Source organism: Pimephales promelas, chromosome 4, assembly GCF_988280905.1.
Source record: "Pimephales promelas chromosome 4, fPimPro1.hap1.1, whole genome shotgun sequence".
In the NCBI taxonomy this organism is placed as follows: Eukaryota; Metazoa; Chordata; class Actinopteri; order Cypriniformes; family Leuciscidae; genus Pimephales; species Pimephales promelas.
The window spans coordinates 40023516-40046569 of record NC_142772.1 but is presented as its reverse complement, the minus strand read 5'-3'; the positions used below and the strand labels follow the sequence as shown (position 1 = coordinate 40046569).

Here is a 23054-nt window from a genome sequence, read left to right as displayed (position 1 = left end):
TAGGGTTGTATTAATGTATTCATCACTGTGACATTATAAAAAACAAAACCTTTTTAGAGAGAAAGGATGGGAGTTTCGAATTCTGAAGGTTACAATACGTTTACAACAGTCTTTCATTTCAAAAGATCAAGGAATTTGTTTTCTTGTTATAACTTCAACTCAGAGCTCGAAAGACAGTATTAAATTCAGTTTCACAGACGGGGCTTAGATTAAGCTAGGCCTGGGCCTTAGTTCAATAAGGACTTTTAAGTAGTTTTTATAAAATGCCTTAGAAAAAAAACATTACTGGTGTGCATCTTGAGACAAAACAGTGGCAGTGACATATTTTAAGATATGCCAGTACGAGTTGCCTTCAGTTAAAACAGCTCAACAGTGCCTTTCATGTGACTAGACTTTAGCACAAGGAATCTACTTTTTAATTACAGTTTGTTTATATGGTTTGGGAACAATGTACAATTATTTTTTATAAATGTATTTTCAATGCAGGAAAGAAACATTAAGAAACGTTTACTTTGTATACTAATATCGTATCCATACTCCAATTGTACTGCACTATGCAAATCATTCTGTAAAAGCAAAAAAAAAAAAAAAATGTATACAAATAAAAGGCATTTTTACATTTGTTACATTTAAGTTAAGTCTATATTCTTGCTACTTTGCAATTGGCTTTTATGTTAAAGAAAAATATCAATAGCTCATTTAAGACGGCAAAATATGTAATGTGTTATTTTAAATTATAAAACAATAAATATATTATTTAAAAAGATATTTGAATAAATATTTGTAAAAAAAAATTATTGAATATTTATTTTATTTAGCTATATTACATTAGGGCTATTTACAAAAATATAATTGGACTCATGGACACTCAAACTGTACATGTGCCATTTAAAAATGACATTTTCGGACCAGTTGGTTAAAAGTAATGTGAGAAGTAAAGTTCTTGCATCATTTGCCAATTTATCAAGCAGATGCCCATTTTTATCCATGCAATGACATTAATACTCAGCAACAGTGTGCCCTAAATGTATAATTTTGGGAACAACTGTTTCCCCCAACTATACAGCTAAAATTAGTTGGGTCCCCAGACAGATGGGTCCTTAAACCATTCATGAGACATGCCAGCTATTTAACTCACAGTCCTGAGAGTCAAGGCAGGCATTCTTCGACTGAATAATGATATGCATCTCTAGTAATGACTCGAGAGTAGGCAGAACAAAGAGCTGCCTGCAGGGGACCAAGCAGTCCAACACCCCACCCACCCCTACGCTGTCAAGCGGCAGGCCACAACATCCGACCGACGGCGGTCACCTGGACCCAAAATATGAGATTTGTAACCTTCTATCACCTTAAAGATGTCCAAAAGTCACAATTGTAAGAGGACGCACTGTTAGTGAACGCGCGAGGGAGGGTGCACGCGCTTCATCCTGACGTAGCGCCGCTCGCTCCAGCGCTGCTCCGCTCAATACCTTCATCACAAAATCAAACCAAACGTGGCGATCGTTCGCCGTGATTTGACATCGTGATCTCCAGAGATGACATTTATTGTCAACGTGAGTATAAATGTGGATTGCTTTTTATTTTAGAGGTAATGTGATAAACACGGTGTGGTGAAAGCTAACGGTACTGCCCGCTGGCAACTCTTACATCACAGCTGCTGATTCAGATTTAACCAAGACGGTAACGTTACTTTTGTTAATTATTAAGACGGAAATAACACAACATTACCGGGTGTTGTTATTTGAAACATTTTAATGTGGTAGCCTATACAGCCGTTGTGGACGTGTGCGCGTGCACTGTTCTCTCCGCGCATATACGCCCGTTTCTACGCTCGCATATTCGTTGTTAACATTAAAGGTTTGTATTATGAGGTTTTACTGCATTGAATGTTGTTTTCTAAGTCTTTAGATTAGTGAATGTCTGGAATCATGGCCTAAAAGAGGCCCATATAAACAAGCGGTTATTGACACGCTGTAGGTTTCTAGTTTTTGGTGCTGATTTGACATCATTTAATTAGCCTATGCTTCGTATTGGCCTTTATTATGATGGTACATGGTATTTTCTTTATTAAAGAAAGAATATACACATGTTATAATCACTAAATAGGCCAACAGATGCAGAGCGTGCTGCTGTTTGTTATGTCAAATATGCCATATGATTCGCGTGAGGCCTGTGTTTGCGCATATCGATCACAGCGCCAGCGGTTTGTGAACCATCACCACATGATAACCTCGGGCTTTGTATTATACACGATAATATTCGGAGGGGGGACAATCGATTTTAGCGAACAAACAGACGCATATAGGCCTGTTAATGTAACGTTACATGTGTGTGTTTGTTAATTTGCGATTTTTCAATGTTGGTAACTTTTCTTCTGTTGACTTTAGTTAAAAAAAAATAAAAAAAATAACCCGGAATAGATTAAAATACATTTGCTTTTTATTTTTAGTATCTATCTTTGGTGTCATTATCATAAGGGTTAAGAAACAATACATTTATTTTGATTATGTATATTTATGGTTAATTTACTTTTAGCTTACAAACAAACAAGTATATAAAAATGCACCATTAATACATTTTTGATAAACAATATGATCTTTATTCTTAGAATGTTCTAAAGGTTGCAATACAGATGAAACAATCTGAAGAAGTTACTTTTTTCAAGATTTTACAGTTGTCAAAAAAATATCACTCAGTACCGGCATTTCATCTATAATTACTGTTCTAATGCACATTACATTCCAATTAATTGATCGCAGGCCTACTTAATATCGTACAAAAAACATTTCTTTGACTGTGTAACAATCTCAATTTATTTTGTGTTATATAACGGACACAGACTGAAATCTGTTTCTTCCTGCCTCTGAAAGAACTTTCTAGTCCGGTTCCATTAAACAAAAGCAGCTTGTGTTCAAGAGATGATGGAGAGATGTGTTCATTTAAATTTGAAGTGTATTATTAATTGTGAGGGGGTAAAACTGACTGTATACTACAGTTTTTGGTTTTGCATACTATTTTTCATAACAAATACCATAGTTTTATTAATTGAAATCATAGTTATATGAGACTTATAAGGGTGTTTTGGGTAATGTGAATAATTACAGAAGGGTTTTTCCTTGCTGAACAGGAGCTGGATGTTTACTTTCATCACATTTATTTTCTACATCCATGCTGAAGTTCCACATTATTGAAAAAACTAAATTTTTTATCTGTAGAAGTCAATTCATAGACATAGCAACTCATTATTTTCCGACTATAAACTTTAACATTTGCATGCTTTTAATACAGCTTCAAGTTTCCTAAATGGCTGTTTAAAAAGTAGCTCTTGAAATTACTTTTTTCTTTTTTGTCATTGCAGCCTGTAATTCAGTTATTTAGTCTCTCCTTATTGTAAAAAGAAAGGGTCAATAATTTAGAATAAAATTGCATATTAACCTTGAATCATCTAAATAAAATTTTCTACTAAAAAACTATATGCACTAAAATTCACTACTCAGTTGCTTAATAAAAAAAAAACAAGCTTTGTTTTAAAAACCTGAACATCTGTGTTTGTGTGTGAGAGGCATGCCGCCTTGTTGCCGTCTGTCTGCAGCTGTCTGTCTGATCGTGTAGTTAAACGCCCAGTCTGTGGAATGTAGTAGCTGTCATGGCCTGTAGTTATGTAACAATGAGACGAGAGAGAGAGTCTGTGTGTGTGTATTTTCTGCCCCTTAACCAGCCTCTCTTTCCTATTTCCGTTTTATTTACAGCGGTAGATTAGGAGGTTGTGATGTACAGTAGCTTGACTGGTGCTAATAATTTCAGCCAAATAATTGCCCTGGTCAATTTCACGGTCTATCATTTGTTGCTCCCTACACTATTTCTAAGTAGCGTGTGACTGATTTGCTGAAGTCAGGCTAAACTGAGTCATGAATTGCTGGAAATAGTTGCATCAGACTGTGTCGACTAATTTCAGGTCTAAGGTATATTTCAGTATTTCTCCTGCAGTGTCAAGCTGAAAGTGGAATTTATATGCATCCTGTTTTGCTTCAACAAATTTTGTTGTTGCGACCCTGAGAACCAATAATCTTCGTTAATTTTCTTAAAGTTACAAAGAAATGGAAGAAGCATCAGATATTTTTTTCCCGTATTGTGACATACAGATTATCTGTTTTAAGTCTGAGCTTGCAGTCAATTGTAAGAACAAAATGATTGGAGAAGTCTGTCATTGATTTGAATTTTTTTAAGAATTAGCTAATAGAGTTGCAACGTAAAATCACCTGTGACACTATTTATGTGAATATCTTCTAATACATTTCAGCTAGGAAATCTCGCAGACTGGATGACAGCCGATTTAAAAAAAGAAAATAGCCTAAAGCAATGTGATCCAGAATATATTTCTTGTCTTTAACACACAGACTGGCAGGAACACATGAGTGGTACGTAATGGAGTTTAATCTGTGTCAGACTGCAGGGTTCGCATTGACAGAGAATCGTTTGCTGTTGAATGACGCATGAATCTAATGGGCTCCTCTATTTTGAGGGAATTTTTTCGAGCAACAAATGTAAATTGTAGTGACAACACTGGCCCAATAGACCCAAGACTTCTGTCAGCCTGCCCAAAACTCTCTCATATTGGCCCTGGGCCATCCTTATTGTTGAGGCGTCCACTACATAAAAAAAATAATGCTAATAATCTACCATTATATAATACATCCATGTAAGTTTAGGCAAGTAGAAAAACCATTATCATTTTTTTCTTGGAATTTATTTGCACTCTTCTGGATTATGTCATTAAATTAGTCTTGTGACTATACAATGGTATCTATCACCAACACTCTGGCAAACACTCATTGAGGCTTTCAGATTATGTAAAATGCTCTACTGGCGGCATGGTGGCTCTCTGGGTATCACTGTCGCCTCACAGCAAGAAGTTCTCTGTGGAGTTTTCGAGTGCTCCCTGTGTCAGCATTGGTATCCTCCCGGTTCTCCGGTTTTCCCCACACAGTTCAAAGACATGCAGGTTAGGTGGATTGGACATGCTTAATTGGCCGTGTGTGTGAGTGCCAAGCAATGTAATGGGGAGGATTGGGAAACGACCGGGCGGGCAACCTACACCAGAAAAAAAACATTACCACGAAAATTCACGGACAGTCTTGCGTATGTCGTAATCACCAAGAGTTGGGTACAACTGAAATGGTTAATGAGAGAGAATAAGAATATGATCTACCACTCCACAGAGATGATTTTAGGTCATGGTCAAGGTTTGCTTTCCCTCTGCCTGTTACTTTTTGCTGTATCCATCAACCCCAACTACAGGTCACTGATCCTCAGCCATTCCCTCCTTCAAGACTTCCAGCTGTCTTTAATAAGCTCCCTTCCTATCTAGTGAATCTCTTTCAAAATCAGCACCATTTGTACACCAGAAAAAAATATTCTGAATATCAGTTGGTCCTATGGTCCCAATTTCTTCTGGCCCCGTAAATAAAAGTTGCAAAATTGCCAAAAACGATCACTGTTAGAACTGAAAGTGAGAGACTGTAGTTTTATGTAGACCTTACCATCTCCATTACAAGTAAAGCTCTTATTATGTTAAAACGATTTACAATGTGTTGTAAAGACTGATCTGGAAAAAGTAAACCATATGTATTTCACTTGAAAATGATTTTTTAAAAGTTGCAATGTAGAATGGTTCTCTTCACAAGTAAAATGCCTTGTCCTTTTATGAACACCAGATAACGTCATGTCGTACGTGAAGACAATTTGAAACTCAATCCTGTTTTGTCTTTATTTTTTCCAGATGTTTTCCTTCCGCCAAGAGATCCTCTTTAAACTTTTCTTTAACGTTCCTCACTCTCCAAAACCACGGATTGGCATTGGACGTGTGAACTAAAGTCCTCTGAAAACCACCTTCTGCAAATATCCAAACATTCTTTGTCCTCACCCACACCAGGAGAAGATGGACAGTCCACCTAAGCTAGCCGGGGAGACACTTATTGTCCACCACATTCCGCTGGTTCACTGCCAGGTTTCAAGTTCACGACAGTGCTATGGTAATCCGTTGAAAAGGAACAGTAATCCCTTCAGCTGCCCAGAGAACCTAGGATTGATTCGGACAACCTCCCTACCTGAGAGAGACATTCTTCAGCGGGAGGCGTTGGTATACAGCAGCCTCATACAGACGTCGAGCAGCAGCCTTAGCTCTAGTGATACTTTTGGGGATGGAGGAATGAGAGGAGGAGAGAAACGAGGAAGAGGAGGGAGAGAAGGGAGTATGGCAAGCGACACTTCCTCTTTCACCTCAAGCAATTCCGAAGATCAGACTCAAGGCTTGCCAACGAAGACAGGTGAACGGCCAAACTCTAGACGTAACCCCTTTCTGCTCAACACTGAAGATGAAGATGATGAGGATGAAGACAATCTGAATGGATATTTGGAAGACTCCTCTTTTCACCTGCATGGAAATTTGCATGAAATCTCAAATTCAGTGCTTGCAAATGAAGACTTGCCCCCTTTCCATTTACATAACTTTGGGTACACCACTGAACCTTTTCTCTTGCATGGGTCTACAGAAAAACAGTGGTGTTCTACAAATGGGCCTAGTGGGGAAGCAGAGACCAGAGGCCACACAATAGGTGGGACTTTTGATTTGTCTACTCATATGGAGGGCCTAAACTTGCTGAGATTAGATAGCCAGCGGCGCCACGGAAGCAGTGGTTCCACCCTTTCAATGGACTGTGGTGAGCAAGAATGGGGCGAGGATGATGATTACGAAGACCAGTCCATGCAGGGCGGTAGAGGAAGTTCGGAATGTTCCAGTCTGGCAGCACCACTCTGCTCCTGTTGCAACCTTTCTCAGCCATACCCTGAACCTTTTCAGGAACCATTCTCTGAGTGTCACCAGGGCTACGGCAGTGATTCCTCCTGCAATAGCTCAGATGGAGTGCTGGTCAACTTCAGCACGATTTTCAACAAAATGAACAATGTTGTCCCGGCCAAGCCGTTGTCCAATATCAATAGTTCTGGTGAGCAATCTTGTGCCTCATCTGTGTCTGGGCTCATTGGGATGTGCGGGACAGAATGTAGCAGTGGACATGGAGCTTTCTACCTGGACTTACACACGTCCCCGATTGAGCCCCCTCAGCATCCTTCGGCCACTCAAGAGCATGGAAACTCTTCCTCTGTATCTCAGTCACAAGGTGCCACTATGGAAGTAGATGCCAACTGTAACTCATACCACAACCTCCTTGGAAGTGAGGGACTGTCCTCTGCCGAAACCTCTGCCAATGACCTCACCTCGTGTCTTCAAAGCCAAGCTCGCTTGGTTGTAGCAACACAGAATTACTACAAGCTTGTGACGTGTGACATTTCTTCCCAGTCCTCTCCCAGTCCGGTGGGATCATCGGTCACAAGCTGTTCAGATGAGCACAGCAAAGGAAGCCCCACTCAGCCAACAGAGTACTACCTATTTCAACAAATGAAAGAGGACGAAGACGAGGAAGATGCAGAACTGGTATATTATTTGCTTTATATGGTGTTGACTTGTTGGTTTTAGCATTTTGTGCCATGCCTCATTATGTACTCCATAGCAATATGACACTACCTTGAACATTGTATCTTTTTTCTTTTCTTTTACTAGAATGAAGAAAAGGATCCAACTGAGACTGACTCTACCCATGAGAATATAATTGAGGGGCAGGTGTATATCAACATCTCCCCACCTATGACAGCCTGCAATTCAGTTGGTGCTTCAGGGAGCAGTCGACCTCTTTCTCGCAGCTACGATCGTATCCTGGACAAGTCTCCATCTCCTCGCCTTGGATCCTTGGAGCGCATGCTCAGCTGCCCTGTTCGGCTCAGTGAGAGTGCAGCTCCAAGTCCACCTCCTCCACCACGTGTCACTTCTTTTGCTGAAATAGCAAGAAATAAGAGGAGAACTGGAGGGTCACCATCACAGAGGGGTGGCATGGAGGCCACGTCCACACACTCTCACTCTTCTGGAGAGTTCTCGCCCATCCTGGAAGGCTTTCCGCAGGGTCAGAGCCACAGTTTGCCACCACTCACTCGATGCCATAGTCAAGGGAGCTGTGAACAGACTCGAACCATAGCAGAAGGTAAGAGAAATTTATCTCCAATATCTTCTAAAAAAAGATGATTGTTAAATTGTTAGGATGGAGGATGGTTGAAGTGTTGTTTGTAAAAGCTGTTTTATTTTTTGTTGTTTCGTGGAGTTGCACTGTAGTTTCTCGGTTGATTTTGGGACTCCTCTTGACTATTTGTTGATTTGGGAGCAACATAATTTCATTTTATTTACTGTGAACATTTCTCTAGCATTTCAAACCTAGCTAGTAGGCATTGTGTATTCTTATTGATTGTCCTTAAAGGGTTAGTTCACCCAAAAATGAAAATTAAGTCATTAATTACTCACCCCCATGCTGTACCAACCCCGTAAGACCTTCGTTCGTCTTCGGAACACAAATGAAGATATTTTTTATTAAATTTGAGAGCTGTCTCACTACCACATTGGCTCCTAAGGGACTGCCTCTTGACGGCCCAAAAAGTCAATGAAGAAAATGTTTAAATATCCCAAGTGACTACCGTGGCTCAACTATATGTTTATCAAGCGACGCGAATACTTTTTGTGCGAAAAAACAAACAAAAATAACGAGCTTATTCGACTATTTCTTTTCTTCCTTGTAGGCCAGAACGAGACTTCCTTATAGATTTCCACGACGCATGCGCGAGAATTGCGATCTAAGCTGGTGTAAGCAGATCGCAAATCTCGCGCATGCGTCGTGAAAATCTAAGGAATTCTCGTTCTGGCCTACAAGGAAGAAAAGAAATAGTCGAATAAACTCGTTATTTTTGTTTGTTTTTTCGCACAAAAAGTATTCGCGTCGCTTGATAAACATATAGTTGAGCCACGGTAGTCACTTGGGATATTTAAACATTTTCTTCATTGACTTTCTGGGCCGTCAAGAGGCAGTCCCTTAGGAGCCAATGTGGTAGTTATACAGCTCTCAAATTTAATCAAAAATATCTTCATTTGTGTTCCGAAGACGAACGAAGGTCTTACGGGGTTGGTACAGCATGGGGGTGAGTAATTAATGACTTAATTTTCATTTTTGGGTGAACTAACCCTTTAACATGATTGTTTGCTTTATTATCCAAGCCCATTTGGTTAGCATCTGCTAAAAACATAAATGTAAAGGTACCACTGTTTGTTTAGCACGTTGATCTGCCGGCTACTAGGATGTTCTGGGTGGTTGCTAGAGCATTTCTATGAAATTCTTGATTCCTTACTGGCCGTAATTAAAATAGTCCACCTAAAGTCTCTGATATTCTGGTCTTCTAGATACTGTATGACATTGGACTCAAAATGTAAATTCAGTCATCGTTTATTCCTTGTGTCATTCCCAAACTATATGACTTTCCTCCATGTAATACAAAAATGTCTCCAGAATCTCCTTTCATTTTCTGTGGAGGATTTGGATGTCATGTGGGTTTGGAACAACATGAGGGTGAATAAAATATGACAGGTCTAATGTTTGGGTAAAGTATTATGTTATATATGTCTTCTTTTTTAATAGCCTGCCAGGTGAAAATCAAGTCTGATACCTTAGGAAAGTACTAGCTAATACTGGCTTAGGAAAGTAACTGTCTTCTTCAAGCTGCATTATTTTAAGGTTTATTTAATGTCTGTAGCACAAGTAGTGCATGAGTTGCATGCTCAAGTTTAATACTTAGATTAGAGGGTTTGAGAAAGCAAGAGAAATAGGCAGTCTTAAGCAAGCTTGTGTTGTGTTACTGCAATGTTAATTCAGCTTAATGCTGTGCTGCCCCTGCTGGCTGTGACTGAGTACAGCAGTGTTACTAAGAGCTATGACATATGAGTATCCAGGCATGTGGAGCCAACAGTTTGCGCAATAGCCGAGTGACGTTTCACGCACACTGTGTGCCGGTCAGAGCACACACAAACACACATACCCAGAGGTGTACACAGACAGAGGAGCTTCATAAACATGCTGTTTTAGACATATTATCCTGGTTGTTTTTGTATCTCTTTTGGTCATTCAGTTTTTGGAGCAGTGTTTTAAGGTATGTGTTTGACAGAATTTGATGTTTCTTTAAATAGGTTTGGTTATGTTTCAGTTTCATAACAAGACTCTGTTGTCTCCTTTGCCATTGCAATTACTACTGCTGAGTTTTATTTCTGCTGTTTTAAAATGCTGTGTCACTGCCATAGCAATTCTCGTTTAAATTTAGGCCAGATCATTTTCTTATTATAATTATATTTATTTATGACATTTATTTTCATTTATTATGATTTAGATTCATAGGTTCATGTCTGCATTACTGTCTTGAATGCTACTCTGCCAGAGATTTTGACGCTTTGTTCTTAATTTTTTATATTTCTTATTTTCCTCACTTGTCTTTTTACCCCAGGTGGCCTGTCTAGCTCCACTGACTCCTCTCCAGTTGTAATTCGCTATAGCAAAAATCAACGTCCGACCTCATTGCCTATTCAGCCCTTCACTTTCCAGCACCAGTTTGGAAAACCCCAGGGAAAGCCTATCCTTCCTCTTCTGGACGGATACATCAGCCATATGCAGGCTCGAGGGGCTGCAGCACCTGAGGGTGGTGAAGATGAGTCAGAAGAAGACCACAAGTCACCTCACGACAACTCCAATGCACCTACAACAGTGCGTCCGTCTCCACTGGGTAGTTACTCCCCTGTTCGCATCCAATGTGCACCCACCTCTTCTGGAACCTGCTCGACATGCACTCCGACCCCAGGTGGTCCGAGGCCGCCACGTTCCCTCTCTTGCCCCATCTCTGCTGGTCTTCTGCCCCAGCATACCCCAACTGGAGTGGCCATACGTAAAGAGACTTCTAAAATCACTCCCTTACCTCCTACACCGCCTCCACCTCCGGTGATGAAGCAGAGTCCGCTGATGCCTGCTTTGCCCACTAGAAGTCACTGTTTCCACCGTGGCAATTTGCCAACGCTTCCCAGCTCTTGTCTCAGTCCTCTTGGAAAGTTGGAGCCAGCGCCACAGGAAGAGCCAGTGAAAGTTTTACCGGCGTGTGTGACACAGCGACAGCCTAATGGTAGGTTAAAAATTAGTGAATTCAGGCACAGTTCAAGATACTACTGTGTTGTATATGACTTTATAAAGGAAATGTTATGAAACTTGAATTATTTAATAGCATGAATTTGGTTTGCCTCGTTTATATATGTACACTCACCTAAAGGATTATTAGGAACACTTGCATTTAGGGGTGTGGTCATGGTCAAAGTCAAGATAATCTCCTGAACTCCAAACTGAATGTCAGAATGGGAAAGAAAGGTGATTTAAGCAGTTTTGAGCGTGGCATGGTTGTTGGTGCCAGACGGACCAGTCTGAGTATTTCACTGCTGAGTTACTAGGATTTTCACGCACGACCATTTCTAGGGTTTACAAAGAATGGTGTGAAAATGGAAAAACATCCAGTATGTGGCAGTCCTGTGGGCGAAAATGCCTTGTTGATGCTAGAGGTCAGAGGAGAATGGGCCGACTGATTCAAGCTGATAGAAGAGCAACTTTGACTGAAATAATCAGTCGTTACAACCGAGGTATGCAGCAAAGCATTTCCGATGCCACAACACGCACAACCTTGAGGCGGATGGGCTACAACAGCAGAAGACCCCACCGGGTACCACTCATCTCCACTACAAATAGGAAAAAGAGGCTACAATTTGCAAGAGCTCACCAAAATTGGTAAATTGCCTGGTCTGATGAGTCTCGATTTCTGTTGAGACATTCAGATGGTAGAGTCAGAATTTGGCGTAAACAGAATGAGATCATGGATCCATCATGCCTTGTTACCACTGTGCAGGCTGGTGGTGGTGGTGTAATGGTGTGGGGGATGTTTTCTTGGCACACTTTAGACCCCTTAGTGGGCATCATTTAAATGCCACGGCCTATCTGAGCATTGTTTCTGACCATGTCCATCCCTTTATGGCCACCATGTACCCATCCTCTGATGGCTACTTCCAGCAGGATAATGCACCATGTCACAAAGCTCAAATCATTTCAAATTGGTTTCTTGAACATGACAATGAGTTTACTGTACTAAAATGGCCCCCACAGTCACTAGATCTCAACCCAATAGAGCATCTTTGGGATGTGGTGGAACGGGAGCTTCGTGCCCTGGATGTGCATCCCACAAATCTCCATCAACTGCAAGATGCTATCCTATCAATATGGGCAAACATTTCTAAAGAATGCTTTCAGCACCTTGTTGAATCAAAGCCACGTAGAATTAAGGCAGTTCTGAAGGAAAAAGGGGGTCAAACACAGTATTAGTATGGTGTTCCTTATAATCCTTTAGGTGAGTATGTATATACATATTAGAGTTGTCAAAAAGTATAGACTTCAGTACGAAGTTGGTACTAAAATGTAAAAATTGTGACTCTTTGAGCACTGTTAAGCGGAACCGTAAACACATCTTATGAGTGCTTGAACACAATGGCCAATCAGAAATGTCTGTAATTGGCTACAATGATCAACGCAAGGGAGCATCTGAGAGCGCACGGAGTGTTTGAAAGTGGGAGTTGTATCTGTGTAAGTGCTCGGAGCAACGTGTATTTGAAGCGTTGATCATTGTGTCCAATCACAGATAAATCAATTGAGTACAATGGTGATTCTGCTCAACAGCACTCAAAGCATCACATTTTTTAAATTTCAGTACCGACTTGGTACTGAGTGGGTACTTTTTAAACTCTAATTTATATTTTATTTTTATTTTTTGCTTCTGAATTGAGTTGTATAGGCCAAAAGAGCCTTAGCTCCCATACTTAGACCTTGGCTTTTCTTTCCTTAAACTGCTGCTAACAACTTCTCTTTTCTGTCCCTCCTGCTTCCGCTTCTGCCCATGTTTTGCATTGCATCACTTTGGCATTTCAACAATTTCCCCTTACCCTTGTGTCTGTTCTTTCCTTTTTTCTACTTTTCCCTGTATATGTTCGTCCATCCATCTTACTGCCCATTCACCAATCCTTCATTCGTTCTCTTCATATTCCATCTATCATTTGCCACCATCCCCTTTTCCTTCCATTTTTCCTTCCAGTGCACCACCTCTCCCCCCAGGCACTCAAATGGAGAGAGTACAGGCGCAAGAACCCTCTGGGTGTGGAGCGCAGCAAAGACGGCCATCGTTCTCTCTCTTGTCCTTTGGAAAACAAGACACCTGGAACTCGTGTCATGCGACGCAATGTGTTTGATTTCCCTCCAACCAACCAACCACTCAGCTTCGGCAGATTTAATGGTGCTGAACCAATTTCTGTGACCCAATGGCCGATTAGGGGAAGAAGCTGGAAAGGGGGCTGGGGTGGGGGTCATTTTGTTTGTAGTTATTGAACACTTAGGTTTGACAATGATGTTATCTTTAGTCTGTTTTATACAGCACACTGTCTGTTTGTTGTATGTTTGCATTTATCTAACTGATGTGGTTTGTGTTTATAGGTCAGTCATTGAGGCAACTGCCCCAGTGCTACAGCGACTTTCTGCCTGATTATTTCTCTCAGACAGAGCGCCCCCCTGAGGAATTCTGCTTATCTCCTGATGCTAATACTGACGAATCAATTTCTATAGACCTGTTGCAGAAGAAAGGTGTGTGATTTTTAGTTTGTAGTAACACTTACAGTGGCTCAGATATCCAGATATTTTAATTTAAGCAATGTCCAGATTGACCTTTATCTCCATAGTAATATATACAGCAATGTAATAGCACATCTGTGGTTAGATATTGTGGTGAGCCCTTTAGCTCTTAAATGAAGCATAGGAATATTACAATGCAGTACATACAGTACATCACTCTCACATAAGAATCTGCAGTAAATGTTAAGTGTGCCCTAGGGAGTAGAATGCAGAAGAGATCTAGGTCTCTTGACGTTGTTCCCACTGGGTCCACCTGTCAATCAAACATGGCCCATTTGCTCTCATCTCACAGATTGACAGGTCCCATCAATGAGAACTTAGTGCAGCATGACAAGGGTGTGTTTGGGTGTACATACTCTTAGTTGGAGTTTAATTTTATTAGATAAATTAAATAATGTAATATGTTCTATCATCCTGTCTCCTCTATATGTCCTTTTCTACTAGGTTTGGTGAAGGCCATAAACACAGCAGTGGATCTGATAGTTGCTCATTTTGGCACCAGTCGGGATGCAGGAGTTAAGGTACTGTATTACATTTAAAATAACAGAGTTAAACTCAATATACTTGAATAAATTGAAGTGTCTCACTAAAAGCTTTACCCTCTTGTCTACTTTCACTCTTATAGGCCAAATTGGGCAATAGCTCTGTTAGTCCAAACGTGGGTCATCTTATTCTAAAGTACCTGTGTCCTGCCATTCGTGAGATACTGCATGATGGGCTGAAAGCGTATATACTGGACCTGATCATTGGACAGCGCAAAAACCAGCCCTGGAGTGTGGTCGAGGCCTCCACACAACTCGGTATGAGAAGAATGGTGATGATGATGATTATTATATAGATGAGGATGAAGGAAATGATTTATGTTTATCCTTTCTGTCCTAGGTCCCTCTACAAGAGTTTTGCACAGTCTATTTTCTAAAGTCAGTCAGTATTCTGAGCTGACCAATCACAGTATGAGACTCAATGCCTTCATCTTTGGCCTGCTAAAGTAAGCCTCTTTCATGTTTCGCTCTCTTTTCATCTCCCTGCTTTCCCTTTCACTCTTTCTAATCACGTTCATCTTCACACTGCCTGTGAAAGCACTTTTTTGTATCTTTCATCATTTTTTGCCTGTTAAAGCATTTACATCTTATTTACTTTCGTAATAAACATTCTTTATTGTGAAAATCCTGTCAAGGTTTTCTGGTTGAATATAACCTTTCAATTGAAATGCATCACATCATATCATTATGGAAGCAAGAATGTTGACTTTAAAATGGACCCTTGGTTTCCTCTAAGCTATTTGATTCCTTTTATATTTATCAAATATTCTGAGGGCACGGTTTGAGAGCATACAGTATTTCTTGATATGAATAAGGTTGCTGATTCTCAGATTTCATCTGCACAACAATACAAAACTCTAAATATTTGGTGAAATAGTCAATTATTATTGGAATTAGACCAGTTTAGACCATATTTTAGATTTTGGCATAATATTTTAAATACATGTTGCTGCCTACCTTTTAGAACAGTCTCTGCATTGAAAGTATACTTATGGTGTCTTAAAATGGCGTCTTAAACTAGATTTTGGAACAGATCGACAGTGTATTATCTTTATCAGCACTGTAATAAGCCAGTCTTATAAACAGTCTCAAACCATGCTGCCTAAAGCTCTGGAGTGTGATTCAAGAAGTCTTCAAAGGCTCTTTTTTTTTTTTTTTTTTTTGCTTTGATGGGTCTTGACATAGTCATCTCAGCTTCTGTGCAAACTTCCTCTTTGATCATTCGTTTCAATTATGCATTCTACAGCATTCTGATATCTCTCCCCCTCTCTCTCTCTCTCTCTCTCTCTCTCTCTCACTCTATGTCTGTCTCACTCTGTGATGTGGTCACTCTTAAGATAAATATTGAGTACAGTTATCACGTTCAAGGCTCCTTGTTAGCACTTGTAGTATTTCACTTGTTTAAAAGCAGATTTGTCTAGTCCAGGGGTCTTCAACATAGGAGGTCCACAGCACTACTGCAGGGCAACCATTTTTATTTTTATTTTTTTTGTGAACACATTTGTGTTACATAAACTGTTTGTAGCTAGTCATCATGAAGTGCTGCCTTTACATGTAATTTTTGAGTGTTAGTACATGAATAAAACATTATCCAGTGGTCTAATACTTTCATTTGTAATATCTGTTAAACATATTTGTTACAATATGCCACATAACAAATGTACAAATCTCATCCTTGCATATAAACCCACACATATATTTATACATGTATATTATCCTGACCAAAAAATTATGCATTACAGTTTCCACAAAAATATTAAGCAGTATTATCTTTTTTTTATCTGTGATAATAATAAATGTTACTTATACATCAAATCAGCAAATGTGAGTGATGAAAAGTCACATGGCAATAAAGACTGATATTGTTGAAAATTCAGAGGAATCATTCACGGAAAATAAACGACATTTTAAAATGTATTAAAATGGAAAAAAGTTATTATAAGTTGCAATAATATTACACAATATTTGTGATTTTTACTGTATTTTTGATCAAATAAAAAAATACAGCCTTGGTGAGCACAAGATACTACTTTCAAAAACATAAAAAAAATCTTATCAACTTCATTAAATTTAATGGAACATAATAATATCAAATATAATGGAACATTTTTTTAAATAAATGTATTATATTATATATTAATAGAATTTTATATATATTATAAAAAAATGTGTATTAAAATATATGATGAAATTAAAATAGTATTTATTAGAGTATTAGTATTAATATTGTATTCTATACATGTCATCATAGGCTGGACTTGATGTCTGAAATACAGTACACAACTCAATATTGCACAATTTGTAACAGTAGGTCCCTGCTCTCTGCTCTATGTCCAAGGTTGAAGACCCCTGGTATGGTACAAGTGTATTATTACGCAGTAATGTTCCAGGTTTGATTTTAATTCTACCTCGACTTTTTTTTCAGCTTGCGATCTTTGGAATTCTGGTTCAATCACATTTATACACATGAAGGTAGGAAAATGCTTTCTGCACTTTTCTTGTTCAAGCGTAGTTGGCTTGTTCACAGTAATGGTGAAGTATAGCCGAGATTTTCAGGTTTCAGATACTCTATTGCCAGCATAATTCTAATATTTAGTGTTTTTTTGGTCTTTTCTCTCTCTGACATGATTCCTCAGACATCATAGCAGCACACTACCACCCATGGGGTTTCCTACCCCTGTCTCAAGGGGCGTGCCAGCCACTGTTCGAAGAGTTGCTGCTCCTGCTTCAGCCGCTCTCACTGTTGCCCTTTGACCTTGACTTGCTATTTGAGCCACACCAGCTTCAGAAAGGGGAAGAACACCTGAGACGCAAAGAACAGCTGTGCTCTGCACGCCAAGGCCTCGACCAATCAGATCGCTCCACCTTCCAGCTAATGCGTGGCTGTGGAATGTTGGAGTCTGGTGCACAGGAAATGGTAATACTGCCTCAGAGAGAAAAATTCATGCTGAGAGACGAGGACAGCCGACTTAGGACGGAGGGAGTGACATTAAAAATGAAACGAGATGGGCGGAAGAGTGGAGCAGAGCGTGAATCACGGGATAAGGAGGCTGGAGTTGGCAAAGAGTGTTTGAGGAAGAGTGACGCAGGGCTGATAGAGGGCGGTGGGTGGTGTGCTGGCAGGATGAAGGGAGTTGGAGAAGATTGTGACAAGGAGAAAAGGAGAGAAGGAGATGGAGCCAAACAGAGAAACCGACAAGCTGGCTGGTGGTATCAGCTGATGCAAAGTTCACAGGTTTACATCGACAACTCTGCCGAGGGCTCAAAATTCGTGAAGTTGGAAAAGAGGAGGAAAGGTGGCATTGTAAGTCACCGGCAAAGCCATCCACCTACTAGAGAAGGTGTTGTTGAGGGGGCTGAAGCTATTCAACAGATGGATGAACAGGTGGAACATGGTCGGACCAGCAGTAGCAATAATAATAGTGCTGGCAATGGGGTCCTCCACCAATCAGCATTGTCAGAACCCAACAAAGCTGCAAAGGGGAAGCCATCGTGGATGGGAAGTCCACCAGAATCGGTGCTCACTGAGCTGAAGAAGAGCAAGGAGAAGCAGCTAGAATGCCAGGATGGAGCAGGGGAGGATGCAGGGGAGGATGGTTCGGCACAGGTGCTCCGCTGGGGACGGCTGTTTGGAGCTGGAAACACAAGCAAGATCGAGAAAATTGAGCAGAAATCAGTCAGGAAACAAAGGTGAGTTGGCAAACATCCACCTCTTTCTGTTGGAGAGTAATAACAGTGTTGCAGTCGAGACCACCTCACTCGAGTCGAGTCCGAGTCAAGACCGAGTCCATAGAGAGTCGAGTCCGAGACCAGAGACGGTCGAGTCCGAGTCGAGACCGAGACCAGTGAGGGTTGATTACCTAATTTACTTTTATTTACTTAGAGAAATCCTTTTTTTTTTTTTTTACTGAATTTAATTAGAGTTTAAAAAATATGATCAGTTTAGGGTAAAAAGGCCACATAGTAGGTGGTGTTAAAAGTAATTTTATTACAATTTGTCATGCGCAGTTGCGCACTAGAAAATCACCAATCACTGGGCGTGTCAATCACTTTAAAGAAATATTTTATTAACATACATTAATAATCATGAAAAATATTTTGAATTGAACTCGAGTGGACTCGGGAATAAGTCCGAGTCCTAAAAAAAAAATGTTCGAGTACGAGTCAATTCCGAGTCCAAATGGACACGAGTCCATGACAAGACCAAGACCATTAAAATATGGTCTCGAGACCGAGTCCGAGACGAGTCCGAGTCTCGAGTACTACAACACTGAGTAATAAGTCAGCATGTTTTCATCAGTCAAGGCCTGTTCACATCAAGAACATTAACTATTTGCGTCCACATCAACATACGATAAATACATGCATTGGTCTTGGTGTAAACAGGCCTTTACAGATCCCAAATATGCTATAAATGAATTTGTTCCATAATTGGGTTTTATTTCCTTCAACTTCACCAAGCTTCATAATTTATTTTTTGCCAAGTTTTACTCATTGCCAGCTGCTTACAACACTTTTTACAAAGGCATTTTTAATAAACTTTGCTAACTTTCTACCTTTTCTACCTACATGTTTTCAGATTGCCATCTGGTTGGTTGAGTCTTGACCGTTCTGTTTTGGATTTGGTGGCTCAGTCTGTTGGAGTGGGGAAAAAAGCAGAGCAACACTCGCTTACGTTTCAAAGCCAAGAATCCCACCTTGGCCCAACTAAACAAGCACAAACACAGAATCCCCCAACACAGAGACAAGCCCTTCGGTAATGTTGGTAGACAATACATAATGACTAGATTTGTCATTATCTAGAAACCAGTGCTTGGCAAGGCATCTACATAATAGTTTTTAATTAGCTTAGGTTTTAGCATTGATTTAGGCTGCCTAAAGGAATTTCACAAACATTATCACTGTCATGACGCTCAGTAAACATCTTTTTTTCAATCATCTGCACACAGGAAACAACGCCTAATGCTTATGTGCCACTTTGTAATGATAAAACACAGATAAAATAGATTAAAAAAAAGATTACAATTCAGTATGCAAATACTACAATGACATTACTGGTGTTAGTGAGATTTTTTAAATTTAATTTACTTTATTTTATTCATTTTATTGATCCAAAAGTCAAAAATACATTGCACAACATAATGATCAAAGTTTGAATCTGTTTGTTTAGCACTTTGAAATTTAATTAATTCCCAAAAACTGAGGGTACGTTTACACAAAGTTTCCGTGTACAGACGATAATGTTGTCAAAACGATCCTTGTTCACACGATAAAAAACGACTAAAAACGCTGCTAGGCCAGTAGGTGGCGATGTCACTTTGTAAAGAAACACTACACACCTACAGACTGAACATGTAACATGACGTCACAGTTTTTAACAAATTCACCTTTTTGTAGCTACACAAACGAAAATGGTATTGTTTTCAAAAACCTGCACTTTTAAACCCGTTTTTAATAAGTTCGTGTTTTCAGGTCCCCAAAACGCCATTGTCGAGCAAATGAAGTGCCAAAATGTATTATGTTTGATAAATATTAAGAGCTGTCTTGCAAAACAGTGTTTCTAAAAACATTTAGTGTAATTATTTGAAAATGAAAAGACATTACTGCTATACCTCATTAATTATCTCAACTACATTTTCTTTGTTTCTTTGACTCTCTGTCTCTATCCCTCTCTCTTTCCCCATATTCCCTCTCTTCTTCCTTCTGTTTTCAGTGAAGTGAAGGCGTTATGCCATCATATTGCCACAGAGCCAGGCCAGCTCAGTTTCCACAAAGGTGACGTGATGCAGGTGCTCAGCAGGGCAGACTCTGATTGGCTGCTGTGTGCTCTGGGTGACACACAGGGCCTTGTTCCCATCATATACGTCACCCTGATTGAGGACAGTCAAGAGCGCTGAAACTCAGGCTCTGAAAGAGACGGGTGCGAGATAAGATCCGATTGGGAACAAAGAGGAGGGTCACTGCTTTTCTGAATATAAAAGCTGCTGCACAAGAGATGATTCTGTCGGATTCATTTTGTGCTTGCATGCGTATGTAAACACCAATACACACACACACACACACACACACACACACACAAACATCACACTTTGCTGTTGTGAAAGCACCCTCTTTGTTTCAGTGAACAGCAATGTTCTAACCAGTGATTAGAAAGTGTAGATCTAGTAGTGAAATTGTTTGCAATGAGCCATCAGGTTTTGCAAAATAGCTTGTAATCATAAATGTCAATAGCCTTTTAAAAAAACTACAAAACCAAATGAAGTTGTTAGATGACACTACTGGCGCATATGCCCTGTCTTTAATTAAATACTGTATGATTTTATGTAATCTAGATGTTAGCCAATTCATGTGTTGCGACGGAAAGTGTGTGCACTTGCCCTTCGGAGGCCGCGCGTAACCTGGTGGTCATTCGTGAACATCTCGTTGTCACTCGCAAATAACCGTATGAAGCTGAATAGTACATCACTGATTAAGGGACATCTTGGTTTTTACTGCAAGTCCACAGGAATTAAAGCTCATTAACGATACTGGACAGCCTTATACGACAAGGGAAATTAGGCTGTCCAGAGGCATTTTTCTCTCCAAACCTGTGCTCCTTTGACAGGTTAACAGATATACTAATGCTATCACCACAATGTCATGTTTTTTACACCAATAAGGGATCATTTACAGCAAGATTGTTTGCATGTGATGACCTGCACCACAATTTTTTTTGCTTTTCTGATACTGAAACGATTTGAAGAGATAAAATAAGCTCCATCTTTAATCTTAAATGTACTATATTCCTTCCTATAATCTGCAGGAGATACAGAAAGGGAAGATATGTCTACTTTAGACTTTTGGTTGTTTTGTTGTGGTTTAAAGAGCTTTTGAATGCTTTTGGGCCGGCCTATATTTATTAAGATAGATCAGATTGTAGAAGACGAACAGATGGATGTATAGATGTAATGGGATGGATTTATAGAGTTTTATGTTTGTAGAATAAATGGCAGGGGAAAAAAAGTTTAATGGGGTTTGGTGGCAAATTCCTTCCCCTTTAAATTGATTTATTCGTGAGAAGATTTTTTCCTACTAACAATGTGATCATGCTTGAATATTATCCATATATTATCTGCTTTTTACAGTAGAGGACAAAAAGTGACATTTGGACAAGGCTGGTGAAATACCACACAAAATATTGCATTGTGGTACCATATTGTGCATTAAGTTATGGCCATTTGATGTCCTAAATTCAACTCAAGGTGAGGCCTTATGGAAGGGAATATGTATTATGTATTTTATTACAGCATTAAATTATTTCAGGACTTGAAGATGATCAGCAATTGTATTGAAAATGATCTCGGGCCCTCTATGACACTTAATATGCTTTTGCTAAAAGTAATATATAAAATCATATTTTGATTTGATTTTTTCAAATTGCTTTGAGACATCAATAGATGATTGTCAGTATGTTTTTTGTTAAAACAGTTTTATGATTTTTTTTTATTTTCTATTCTAAAAATGCATTCGTCATTATTTTGTGTATTTGTAATTGTAAATATGTTGTGTTCTCGTATCCTCAAAAGGAAAATGACATTATTGACTGGTTATTAACAGATTTAAATGCTAACAGTTAAGAACGAAAACCATTCAAATGTACATTATGTTGTTATGGGATGTTATGAGTAGAAGAAAAAAGCTCTCGCAGACTCGCACAAAAAGCTGCGCAATCTAGATTGTAGTGCTGCTGCTTTAGGTCAATTACAGTTTGTCTGCTGGTCTTCCAAATACGCTTTGCTTTTCACTGAATCCCACCTTGTAAATATAAGAGAGAGGGAGGGAGAGAGCATGAAAGAGATTGTGAGAGAAATAGCTGTCCAGTGCCTTTTTAAACTAATGTGTGTGCTAGTGAGATTAGAGAGTGTTTCCTCACAATTGTTTGGTGCCATTTCTTATGTATGTGGTGGGAGTTAAAAGAAACTGGCATCTATTTTGGATCTGTTTCTTTTCCATGCAGATTGTTAGAGGATAAACACCAGTGAAAGAGGAAGGCTTAGTTTGGAGGTTAATGTATGTTTGTGCAATGTTCTTTCTCTCTCTGTCCCTCTCTCTGTCTGCTGTGATCATCCCAATATTTCTGGCCTGTATATACTGTAGCTCACCTACTGTTGTGCTCCAATAACATTACCATAATGTATGAATATCAATAACAAAGTGCTCATTTGAACACAGATGCAGTGCGTTCTGTCTTTTTTCTCCGTCATTTTAAGTGTTTGAGACATACGGTCTAAATAAGAACAATCATGATTATTATGGCTCATTAATTGTTCTAACAAATGATTTGCATTTTGCAAGATCCATGTCACTTGAATCACAAAACAGTTACACTGACATTTCACTGATGAAGTGAATGTTAAGTTATAAATCATTTTGAAGCAAGCTGTTAGGGACATTTCTCCACTTAAACGTGGATCAGAGATTCACATTACGCTTAACCTTTGGTTAAGGTACTTTTAACCCTGGGTTAAGCATTACCGGTAAATGGTAATTACCGGTATCTGAATCATACAATTTACAAGGGGAATTATTTTTAATTTCATTGAACATGGATAAAATGAGTGTTTTCAGTGACCCTGACCCCTAAAAAAAACAAAAAAATAACAGATAACGATTATTTTAACTGATAATATTTTCAAATGTAAGCACCTCTATACTAGTAATAATATTGGAAAATAAATTTTCGGGAAGTCAATTTTATTATTAACAAAAAAGAAGAGTATGTTATAATTACAACAGAATATAAGAAAATACAACAAATGTAACGGAGTTGCACACAAGGGGGATTGATGCT

At 39.3% G+C, this 23054-nt stretch overlaps 1 protein-coding gene across 3 annotated transcripts; it reads left to right on the top strand.

Annotated features, from left to right (window-relative positions):
• The first annotated feature begins 1203 nt into the window (after positions 1 to 1203).
• On the top strand, positions 1204 to 22434 carry rusc2 (RUN and SH3 domain containing 2). 3 transcript variants are annotated; one of them, XM_039658591.2, is made up of 13 exons: positions 1204 to 1553; positions 5780 to 7492; positions 7619 to 8093; positions 10426 to 11091; positions 13093 to 13290; positions 13488 to 13634; positions 14127 to 14203; positions 14308 to 14482; positions 14565 to 14670; positions 16650 to 16696; positions 16861 to 17914; positions 18804 to 18980; positions 19938 to 22434. In XM_039658591.2, exons 2-13 carry the CDS (start codon positions 5939 to 5941, stop codon positions 20119 to 20121), a joined length of 4860 nt encoding a protein of 1619 aa, XP_039514525.2. In that variant the 5' UTR covers positions 1204 to 1553; positions 5780 to 5938; the 3' UTR covers positions 20122 to 22434. The 3 variants fall into 3 exon arrangements, with proteins under 3 accessions (XP_039514525.2, XP_039514523.2, XP_039514526.2); XM_039658589.2 differs by having other exon boundaries at positions 13093 to 13353; XM_039658592.2 differs by lacking the exon at positions 13093 to 13290 and having other exon boundaries at positions 1205 to 1553.
• Positions 22435 to 23054: the final 620 nt, after the last annotated feature.